Genomic DNA, 12,416 nt, shown 5'->3' on the forward strand with positions numbered 1-12,416 from the left:
AGGTGAGGATGGACTCAATGATGGGGCTGTAGAATACAATACCTGTATTAGTCTGGACCCAATAACTGACTCTTCAATTGCCGCTACCTAGCCTGATTTGTTTTTAGCCTGCTAGCTAAGCTTCCTGGTGTGGAGGGTTTTAAGCTATTTGTAAATCACTTACTGCAGTCAAATGCAGATAAAATGTGTGAGCTAGAGAAAGACAGCTTTGGTTGGGTGGCTGTGGCTCAGAGGCAAAATGAGTTGTCCACTAATTGGAAGATTGTTGGTTCGATCCCCGGCTTTTCCTGCCACACGTCGAATGTCCTTGAGATACTGAACCACAAATTGTTCCCGATGCTGTGCATCAGTGTGTGTATGTGTATGAATGCGTTTCTGTTCGATGTGTGTGAAAGGGTGAATGTGGCATGTAGTGATGTAGTGTACGTAAGTAAGTAAGCGCTTTGAGTGGTCCGAATACTAGAAAGGCGCTATACAAGTACAGGTCCATTTACCATTTACCATTTACATAGACAATGGATGACAACAAATGCTATAGTGTCAAACTGGTCCTCAGGAATACAGGAAAATAAACTGATTAATATTTTACAGTGTGATACTAAAAAAGACAAAAATTAATCAAAAGGATTGAAAATACTTTAGACCATTGTTGGTGTTTCTCATAGGTCTTTTCCACCAACAGTTAGCTTGCTCTGTTCGGGTTTGCACACTTAGTTTTCAACTGTTTGCAGCAATTGGACCAAATATTAATCGGTTTGGAACCTGTAAAGTTGATGATTGTTGATGATGCATCCTTAATTTTAGTGGTTCCAGACGGAACCGATTCAAGACCCAGAGCTAATTTGGTGGAAAAACACTATCAAAGGATTAGCCAAATTATAGCTCACATTGGCAATCAGTGTAGATTCTCATATTTTCATTGCAAAGGGCTGATTATGAAACAGTGTCACTTCTCACCCTGCCTGGTGCTAACATTTGAAAATGCCAATTGATTTTCCTTTCCTTTGCAATCATGACCAAAATTGTGACATTCGGGGTGTTAGTGTCTAGTTTATGTTCCAAATTCATGTTAGTAAATAAGTGTTCGAAATCCCTAAATTTATATATTTATTGGTTCTGATTGGTTGTTTTTGTTATGGCCTGGTGGATTCTTGCAAATGCCATTAGGAACACTAGAATTAGCCAGAGGAAAAAGATGTGTTTACAGATTATCTGTCTCATGTACTACTGTCAAGACACAGTGAAAATTTCAGCAAATATGACATAAAGTCATTTTTTTATAAAAGTTACCTACTGCAGCTTTAATCAATTAGTCATTCGGTCCCTAAAATTTCCCAAAGCCCAAGGTGACATTAGAATGTCTTGTTTTGTCCACAACCAAAAGATATTCAGTTTAGGGGGAGGACTGAAGAATCAAGATCATATACACAGAATTTAGACATTTCTTTTTTAAATGATTTAAATGATTAATCAGTTCTTAAAATAGTTAGCGATTCATTTAGCAGTTGACAACAAATCAATTCAATCAACTAATCATTGCAGAAAATCTGAAATCTGAATATTTTTTATTGGCCAGGTATGTGTACACATACAAAGAATATGACTCCGGGAAATAGACATACAGATAAAACAAGCTCAAGTACCTCTGTACATTTTTTTTTCCGGAACTTTCTCTTTGTCTTGCATTTGGCCATTATGAAGTCTACTTCATTTGATAATTTTCCAGTGTGAACAACCCACAGAATCAAATTATTAATATCTAGTGTGAAATTTGTTTGATACAGATAGGACTGAGAGGAGGAGGAAGGTCACTGAGAGGGGTTAGTAAAAATGACAGTGTGGCATTGGGAATGGGAATGGAAATGGGGAAGAGGTGTGTGGGTGTGAGGGGTAGAGGGACAGATGTTTTCCCTCAAAGAAATGATTGCATTTGCAATGTAAAACCAATCTGCAATGCCTTGTTCTTATTACATGCACCACGACCCCAGGAGTGAATCAGACGAAAGCAGTCAAATAACTGTTGTGACAGATAATAATGGACTATGAGCAGATGGTTTTCTCACTATATGGAAATGCTTGGGCTCTTCAATCTCATCCTTCAACTCCCCGACTGGAGCAGCCGGCCAGAGACAGAGGGGAGAGGCTGTTCAGAGCTGAAGATGAGATTGGCCCAGGCAGAGACATATGGAAAGCTCTTCCCTCTCTTACCCACACAATAGTTGTGGGGATGAAATTATCCCTGCCTGGCACGCTAAAGACCCAGGCCATTTGGGATCCCCTGAAAAAAGGTGGTGTTGTGTGTGAGTGTGCGTGTGTAGATACATATTGAAAGGTGCTGTGTGTATTGGCATACAGTGAAAGGAATGAGGGATTGGCACCTTCTGAAAAGTTACTGTGTTTATTAGGCTGCTTCCTGATTGGGTTTGGGGCTGCAGCCAGAGATGGCAAAAGCTTTTCTGGGGTCGTGCAGCCTAGTGTCTTCTGAAAAACCTTAATATTGGATCATTCTACAGCAGCGATTTATGTGCCAATGTTCTATGACAGTGTAGGAACTAATGTAATGTTTGTATAGTTCAGTATAAAGTAATACCATCCCCTCACCAACTACCACTTCCCTCAAATACACTAACAACACTGCCATTCTTGCTCTTCTCATAGATATTGGCAATTCAGATTTTTGTCCACGAGTATCCTTAGTATCGCAATCTCTGTTAAGCATAGGCGTATTCCACCACCAAGGTCACCAATACCTTTGATGCCTTCATGCATGCCCCAACCCCCCCTAGGAAGTTCAGTTTTTAGACATGCCTGCCTAATTGTGTCTCGTGTGTAAACACACAGCTAGTTTAACGCTAAGAAAACAGCACTGAAAATGCCAAAATAATTAGGATTAGGATTAGATTGTATTTAGGATTAGGGTTGTGCTGAATTAGGGTACTTTGGGTTTTTGGTCTAATTCAGGCACTGCAAATGACAAAAAAAAGGAGCCATCAAAAAGCCATCAGCCATCCAAAAATTCAAAGGACTCTGTGTTGTTCTGTCTACTGTTGTACCAAAGTATTGTTGAACCCATCCTGCTCTACTGCTCCACCGGTTACTTCAACACACTCTCTGTCACAAACCAGGTCAAACTCACACACTGCCAAGATTACAGGTCTCTCCACACCCAACCTCTCAGAACCCAAGTGTAAGGCCATTGTACACATTGCAAATACCATAGCACAGGACATCACACACACACACTTACTCACCACTTCACTGTATGCCCACTGTATGCCCTCTGGTTGCCGGGGCGGCTGTGGCTCAGAGGCAGAGCAGGTCGTCCCCCAATCGGAAGGTTGTTGGTTCGATCCCCGGCTCCTCCTGCCACGTGTCGAAGTATCCTTGAGCAAGATACTGAACCTCCCGATGGCACCAGCAATTGGTGTGTCAACTGTGTATGAATGAGTTAGTTTCTGTTCGATGGCTTCACTGAGTGACTGAGTGTGTGAAAGGGTGAATGTGGCACGTAGTGTAAAAGCGCTTGAGTGGTCGGAAGAACTAGAAAGGCGCTATACAAGTACCAGGTCCTCTTACCAGGTAACAAGGTTCCCAGAGTGCCTTAAGGTACCACTTTTGCAAAAGCCTGGTACACCACACGCCATCGGCACGCCCTAAACAGGAGTAGAATTACCCCCAGGCTCTATTGATTCAAGTTGAAACTAAACTGCACGGAATCGCATGTAGTTCCTTGAAAGGTATCAAAAAAGGCAAGGTGGAGGCACCGAAAAGAATATATCTAGTACTAAAAAATAAAATAAAGGAATTTACCGTACTATTAATAGTTTTTTTTAAGGAAAGGATGGTTTATCTATCACCGTACTACATGCCTTTATATTCTGGTAACGCTCGACAGCACGGACATTAGGCTAATACTCTCCGCTCACACATATAAACCAGGCATACAGTCAGTGGATAACTTGGGTTATGTGTTTTGTTAAGGAAACATTATTCATCCAGGCCAACCACAAAACTAACAAGCTTTTGTCTCTGCGCCTCTCCCAGCCTCTGCATGCCTCATCTGTTCATGTCGGCCAAGGAAAGAAAGATGATCAGCCCATGTGACCATCTGATTTCATTCCCCAGCAATGCTTGCAACACACACACACCAAACACAGAGACAGGCAGAGAGAAGAGAAGAGAGAGAAGAGAGAGAGAACCGCAAACGATCAATTTTGTGCCTCTGTTTTGGCTCTTGAGAGAACTGGCTCACGAGACGACGGCGCACCTGTTGCATGAAACCTCTGCTAACGATGTAAATCATCTTCTCGCAAACAGGTATGGCTGTTCTCATGAAGCGGAACGAACTCCAATGTCCTCTTCACTGTTTTTTATTGCATGCCTGCCTCTATAATTTTCTCTTCACCAAAAGTGGAAATTTGAACGCCATCGTCCCTCATCCCCTTTGATTGCTAAAGACAATCAAAGTATTTACACATTTTATTTAAGCATTCAGAGAATTCTGAATTTCTCTTGAAACATTCTGAGACGTAAAATAAATCCTAGATTCTAACTTTTCAATAGTGTTTCAAGTTTGTCACATACTCAACTGAGGGTGTGGGTTTCATAATTTGTTTCCCTCAAACAAGGACGATTGTCCATCTTCAAAACACAAGACCCGTTTGGAACCAAAAAGTTATAAACTTAAATCTCTAAAACAGTCTCTCTTCTCTCTCCTCTCCCTCAAACTCCCAATGCAAGGCAGAAGACCTGTAGAAGCCCGGCGGTATGTCCGGGGTTCTGCCTTCTTTAAAAGGAAGTTTTTAATAAGCATGCGAGTGGCATCTCTGGCGCGTGACCAAGCTGCGCCTGGCATCCAACGGTGGATCTCAGTGAGTGAAACGTCGCTGCGCCATGAGATTAGGAGCGGACCACACTACGGACACACTGCCAATTCCTGTCTCCACTTGTAACATTAATGGTACCCAAATGAACAACAACAAAAAGAACGTCAGTGTTGGAGGAAAGTAAATGGTCCTTAAAGAATCCCCCCAGACATCTATCTAAAACATAAATTAATCTACTCTAACTAGATACTGTTCTTTACCCCAAAAGAATAATAGATTTCCCACCATAAAATCCTTAAAAAGTCTACTTCTACTTCTTCTCACCCTCATTAGATATTCCCAGAATCTATGACAATTTTAAATTTGGGTTAATTTCTAAAGTTCTTCCAGCTGGTCACAAGAATGTCTCCCTCACTTCAACTGTTAATGTCCCATTCTCAAGTGCGATGGGTGGCACTGGTGGCTTTTCAAGGGTTTTCACCATCACACTGTACACCAGTTGCAACTGGGACCAGGACTTCCAAAATTATTTGTGAATGTTCAACTAATCCGTGGCTGGTAGGCCACCACCCCTTAAATCAGATTTCAGTGAAGCCAGAGAAACTTTCCACTTTCAGCAGATGAATGTGAAAACATCCTTCTAGTGTCAAACTCTGCACATACATCATTCTGCACAGTGAAGATCAAACATCACACTGTAGGAACAAGAAGAAATACTGAGCTTTGACTGGAAGGGGATTTAAAACAGGAAGCAGGAACACATGCTCATATGTTCCATTCAAGTTGGTACGTATACTTATCATGTTGATTAGTTTTTTTTTGTTTTTGTTTTTTATTTTAAGTTTCACAATTGATTTTTTTACTGCACTCACTGAGTGAACAGAAAGAACATTTTGAAAGAGAACGATTATAAAAAATGCATCGTGAAAGAGATGAGACAGAATCTAAGAATCCAAAGGGGGCATTTCCCCATGTGCAATATGGTGCCTTTAGATGGGTTGGTGTTTACTGTGTTCATGAGAAGAGTCCATGTGATTGAGTCAATGTTGACTACATCATGGGTTGAAATGTTATAATAGCTTTGTGCTTGCCAGTTGCCCCAACGTCTTTAATGATGGAGCCCTCTGATGTTGGTCTGCTCTGTCGTCAACTCTTTCTTGTTCCTCAGCTTGATGTTGAAATACACAAAGATCAAATCATCCGCTGTTTTTCAAAATAGATCAAGACAGTAGCCATTTTTGTCTGTTGCCTAGCAACAGTTTCCCACAAATTAAACCACTCAAATGGCAAGCTTGTTGTCTAGTTGACTGTTCATGTCAAAAAACAAAACAAAATTAGATTTCAAATTGGTTGAATTATTTTTCAGTAACTGCACAGCCAAGAATGGATTCTTACACTTATGTCACAGCCACAGGGGCATACTAAAATAAAGCAGCCTGGGAATTTTCTGTTGAGATGCCCCAGTTTGACACAGTAAATTTGAACTGACACACGTTTGTCCATCAACGAGGCTAATATATAAAATAATACATATGTGGTGAATAATGCAACCATACTTCATTCTACCGTTCATTCTATTTATTGTAATGCAACAATAAATAACTTGGATGAAGTGATCCATCCTATAAGTAATGTATTGTGCTCTTATTTACTGCACAGTCACACAAAACATTCAGTAGTGAATATCTAATTGGATCTGTGCTGGTTCCTGCTCCATCCACCTCCTCCATCCTTTTCCTTTTTTGTTCATGGTCACCTGTAGAGTATTTAATAATTTCAAATGTATTTTTTGAGATAGATGAAAATCATTCAATCTTACATGATTTTATCCATTTACAATTGAAGTTGATGACCTGACAATTTTTTATACAAAGATAAAAAGAGGAAAGAGATCCAACTATACATCAATAGAATGATACTTTCAGTTTCCGTTGTGATGACAACTGGTACCGGTGGCTGTGGCTCAGATGTAGAGCGGGTTGTCCACTAATCAGAAGGTTTGCTGCATGTCAAAGTATCCTTGAGCAAAATACTGTGCATCGGTGTTTGAATGTGTATTAGTTTACATTCTGATGAGCAGTTGCCACCTTGCATGGCAGCCACTGCCAACAATGTATGAATGTGTGTGGATAGGTGAGTGTGGCATGTAGTGTACAGCGCTTTGTGTGGTCAAAAGCATAGAAAGGCGCTATATAAGTAGAGTCCATTTACCATTTACCAGCTTTTATGAGTTGTGTTGCTGCAGCTAAGATGACCTATTGAATATCTGTATATAGGCTATACAATGCTGGGGTTGGGAAACAAAATTCCTGCACTTACCAATGTCCAGTTCTCCTGTCATAGCTGCAGAGGTGCACATACATTATGCAAGGTGAAGCAGAGAGAATGTAGTATAAAGGAAGCACAATGGAAATGTCTTAAACTAACATTCTTTCGAATAGCAAGCAGAAGGCAGCTTCATGGGCTGGAAAAGAGTAATATGTAGAAATGAGCCTATTTTCTCACTTGATTTATTAGCTCAGTAAACAGTTTCCTAATGACTGTATAGTCTCAATGTCTAGTTTCAAGTCTTCTTTCATACAGCATGATGTTCATTGTAAAATAGGTGATAAAGCAGGGTATGCTTTAGGGCGTGATGTGATTGACAAGTCATTCTCAATCAGTCCATTCATGATTCATGTTTGATCAGCACTGCCTAGTCAAACATGAATCACGATTATGTTACTGCATTGTCAATTTCTCGCCTCAAATCTTTCCAGAAACATAGTGTGTTGTTTTTACTGTTATATGAGCACATGTGTGACCAGGCAGGGCAAGCTCAACTCCTAGTATGTCACTGCTGCTGGCTGCAAAAAAACAATATAGTGACGACCATAACGCCAAAGGCTTCAAAACAGTACTCCACAAGCCAATGGGTGACATCACAATAGTGATACACTGGGCATGAAGCAGAAAGACTCACTATAATGTATAAGAGGTTTTACATCAGCCATAATGTAAAACCTTTGTGAGCACTGACAGGTGAAGTGAATAATACGGATTATCTTGTTATCATGGCAGTGGGTAGAATATATTAGGCAGCAAGTGAACATTTGTGCTCAAAGTTGATGTGTTCAGCAGAGCCACATTGTGATGGCTAGACAACAGGGTCAGATCATCTCCAAAACTGCAGCTCTTGTGGAGTGTTCCCGGTCTGCAGTGGTCAGTACCTATCAAAAGTGGTGCAAGGGAAGCTGCCCATGTGGTCCGATCCAACAGACAAGCTACTGTAGTTCAAATTGCTGGAAAAGTTAATGCTGGTTCTGATAGAAAGGTGACAGAACACAGTTTGCATCTGTTTGTTGCGTATGGGGCTGCATAACATTAGGACCACCAGGGTGCTCAGATGGTCAGAATGTTATGGCTGATCGGTGTAAAAGGTGAGTAAACTCTGTCTTCAGCACAAAATTCCTTAACAAAACTTGTTCAGATGTGTTGGTGTGCCCTCTGAGACCAGTGGAGCGTTTTCGGGATCTTCGGCCAGATGAGGTGGCAGATTTATTCAGCACCACTCAGAGAGTCGCCAACCTCGTGGAGAAGCACTTCAATGCCACCTCGCTCACCATTGCCATCCAGGTAAAACCCAGACTTAGTGTAGCCTCATCTCTGAAATGTGTGATATTACAAGTAATGTAACTCAGAAAACAGTAGTGTAAATATCATAGAGGAGGACAGATGTAACAAGATCTGTCATACTGTGTGAAAAACAATGTGTTGCAGTAACACCAACCCATGTAGCTACATTATTATTATTTATAATATTCCCTTATTATACTCAAACTAACTTTAAATAATTGTTAATTGATACAGATATTGACTGCCTAATATAGCCCACCCACTGACAGGTGCCATGATAACCAGAGAATCAGTGTTACTCACTTTACCTGTCAGTGGTCAGTTATGGCTGATCGGTGTATACTGTATTAAAGGACCAGTGTGTAGGTTTTAGTGGCATCAAGCGGTGAAGTTTCAGATCGCAACCAACTGAACACAGGCAGTTGTATTTGAAGACCTGGGCATGAGAACATGAAGTGTGTAAGAAAAAAGACGGTAGCTGCGAAACTCACAAATAATGGCCCTATCTCAGCCCATTCTGAGCTACTGTAAAAAAAACAAAAATGGTGGTTCGACATGATGGACTCCATGGAAAGTGAACCACAGCATCTGTAAATAAAAACGTCTCACTCTAAAGTAACAAAAGTGTGATGGGCTGCTATGTAGCAGCACTTGAATTGGTGACCCTCCAGTTCCCAAGCCAAGTCCCTACTCACTACTGCAGACAATATTTATTTGCCAAAAGTTTAAATAAAATAAAATAATCAATTAAAAAGTTCAGAATTATGTTAACCTGACAAAACAATTTACAGAAGTGTGCATAATAGTGTTCGTCACGTCGTGCACACAGGCCCCAAAAGACATTTTCCCATAAGCTTATATTGTGAAAAAAGTAGCTGTAAAATGGTGGATACATTTTTTTTAATTATCACAACTGCCACAAAATGACTCGTTTCACTATCAGAATTTGATCCATTTGGTCCAATAACATTTGGAAAGTCTAGAAGAGCCGCATTACTAAATAATTGTATCCCCATGAATGGAGATCAGGCTCTAATACTCTATCCAGTTCTCCCTTAATAATCCTTGGTTGGTAACAACCAATGCAATTAACAAAATGTCAAGATGAACATCTTATTCAAATAACTTTTTTTTCTCTGCCTTTTTTAAATCAAAATGAACTGTATTGCTCCAATAAATTGGTTTTAATGTTATACTCTATTTGTTTACATATTTATTTGTCAAAACTGAAATATTTTTAGACTGGCCTACACTTATTTGAAGACAATAAGATTTTTAGAATTCAATAAAAGACCAAATGACTTGAAAAAAGCTCTTGGCTCAGCAGCAGAGCAGAATGAGGCCTGTTGGTGTTTTCAGTATGGATCAGCTCTGCTGTCGTATGATGGAAGCTAAATACAGAGCTGACTCTGACACCCAGACAGGCTCGTCTCAGACTGAATGGCCTATTCTGCATAACTGGTGATATATATGCTAATATCAAAATAGCACCTAGCTCACTCTGCAGCCCTGTCAGAGAAAATTGTTTCACAGGTTAGGAGAAAGGAGAGAAAAAAAACAAAGCAGCAAAGAGTAATCTTTACCTGGATATCATTTTCTTTGACTGGGGAGGTGATGAGAAGTGATGATAGGAGATTAGTTGTGACAGCTCCCGGGTTACAGCCAACACATTAAAGTAGAACTCTCTGCAGGAGGGGGCGACTGCCACTTCTGTGACAAATAATATCACACAAATCAAGCTCACTGGAGGATTGGTGGTGAAAAAAAGATTTTTGGATGGTGACACAAACACTCTCTGTTTCCTCCATCAGTGCTGAAGAATAACGGTGGACTTCATCAGAGTTTATTGATTTCTTTGTTTACTCGCCATTCTGATTTCTGGTGTGTATGAGAGCCATGCAAATTCCAGTTATCACCTTATTCTAACAAATAGCAATGTATAATGTCAATACATGTAATCACACCTGAAATGACTGAGAAGAAGACAATTGTTGAAGCGTTGCATTGTCAGCAGGTGAAGAAGTAGTTCTGTTTCTGAGCAGGCCAGTCTCAGTATAACATTAAAAAAGTCAAAATATGTAGATTTTCTACCGTTTTACTGATAATTCTCCAAATCTAAAGACAGTCTTGTTTTTTCAGCTTTCTTGATTTGCTTAAAATTTTAAAAAATGTTGAGATAGACCCTTCCTTATGTCTACTAAAGATACAATGTGTAATTTTCAGAAAATTCTTGATATTATAGACACAGGTGGCTGTTAAGCAAACTGTCAGAATCCTGTTGCTCATGCACATGCTCGCACTCCATTGGCCAGTTTTAGGACAACCATCTTGACTCTGTGAACATGCTGAGTTCAGGCAGGAGCAAAAGTATAAAGCGACATTCATGCTACCTGCTAACCAAGGTGAATAGTGATTTCTGGGCTGCTGAGATAATGCCTCTGTTTGTTATTATGATTTTGATATCAGCCATATCAACATGTATGATAAAATATAAGACCTAAGTTGTTGCCACATGGACATAATAAGGTGATAGTCATATATCAACTTAATTTTTCTCATGAGTACTACAACCAGGATAATCTGCTGGGAAATCTAAGCTTGGTGTGTATAAGAAGTTTATTTATCTGCATTTGTGGGGTACAGCCTTCGTCATCAGCCATAGTAAAGTTTAATTTTATTATTTGAAGGTTTTACTGAAGTGTATAAAAACATAATTTGTCATCTTGTCTCTCCAATTGAAGAAAAATTGGTCATGAAGAAATAAATGTCAGGAAATAGGAGGCAATGAAACAAACCAGAAGGAATATCTCTTTTTTTCTTTTTTTATTGGAGGAAAGAAGTGAGGTATTGTAGCTCATCTGAAATTAAAATATATCTCTGAATCATTAATGTAAATATTTCTGAATTCCCAACTCTTTTCTAATTACCTCTTTCTGTTCCCACCAGGATGGCCCTGAAGCTGGACAAACCGTGAAGGTGAGAACTTAATAATTCACTGCCTTTAAATATGTCATGAGACCTCCGCAACAGTTATACACTATTAAATAATCATTGCATTTGCAGTTCTAATCTCTTGGCATGGCTGAATAATTTAGAGATCTTTTCTATAAAGGTTTAAATCATTTTTGGTTTGGTTAGAGGCTGAATGGAATGATTCAAGTGGCTGCCTGGGGACTCACTGAGGACCATATAGGTTGAAGTATGAGGGACAGAATCGTTAGCAGTCACTGAACCCTACATACATACCTATTCTGTTATTTTTGGTACCAGATCGATTACATTACATTGCATTCATTTTAAAGACACTTCACAGTAAATATATATGAAGGACTTAAATCGCCAAAATCAAAAACAAATAAATTACCTAATTAATGAATATAGGCCATTAAATGCACCAAAAATAATATTAGATATAAATATAGGAATTAATTTATTTTGAAATGTGACATAAATTTATATTTGTTTTACCTTTGTAATAATTCCCTATTTACTTTCCCATTTAATTTTCCTTTTTCCTTGTTAATTTTTTTTATATTTATTTAGTCATTTACTTGTTCATGTATGATTTTCCCTTTGTTAGAAACAGTATCTATTGTGTATATGTGGTGAGTGGGCGTGTCCGTGGCGTGGCGTCAAATTTTGATGTACTGCCACACAGATTTGCTATACTTGACTGACATTTGAGCTCAAACTTCACTTGCTCGTGTAAATGGTAACATGGACCTGTACTTGCTATAGCGCCTTTCTAGTCTTCTCCATCAAAGCGCTTTTAACGACTACGTGTTACATTCTCCCTTTTCACACACATTCACACAACGATGGCCGCAAAGCTCCATCGAATAGAAACTAACTCATTAATCACACAGTTCAAGCAACGATGCTATGCATCGGGAGCAGACTTTGGGGGTCAGCTATCTTGTCAGGAACTTCGACAATGGGAGCCGGGGATCGAACCAACCACGTTTCTGATGTGGG

General features: G+C 39.5%; 1 protein-coding gene across 1 annotated transcript in view; it reads left to right on the plus strand.

Annotated features, from left to right (window-relative positions):
- fhit (fragile histidine triad diadenosine triphosphatase) overlaps nucleotides 1–11,475 on the plus strand; it is a 128,455-nt gene extending 116,980 nt beyond the window's left edge. The window contains exons 2-3 of the mRNA XM_035662254.1: nucleotides 8,296–8,441; nucleotides 11,388–11,475. Coding sequence (XP_035518147.1) covers nucleotides 8,296–8,441; nucleotides 11,388–11,429 — 188 coding nt within the window. The 3' untranslated portion in view covers nucleotides 11,430–11,475. The remainder of the gene's footprint in view (nucleotides 1–8,295; nucleotides 8,442–11,387) is intronic.
- The last annotated feature ends 941 nt before the right edge of the window (nucleotides 11,476–12,416 follow it).

This window comes from Morone saxatilis, unplaced genomic scaffold (genome assembly GCF_004916995.1).
Source record: "Morone saxatilis isolate NCDOM2014 unplaced genomic scaffold, NCSU_SB_2.0 Contig18, whole genome shotgun sequence".
Classification (NCBI taxonomy): Eukaryota; Metazoa; Chordata; class Actinopteri; family Moronidae; genus Morone; species Morone saxatilis.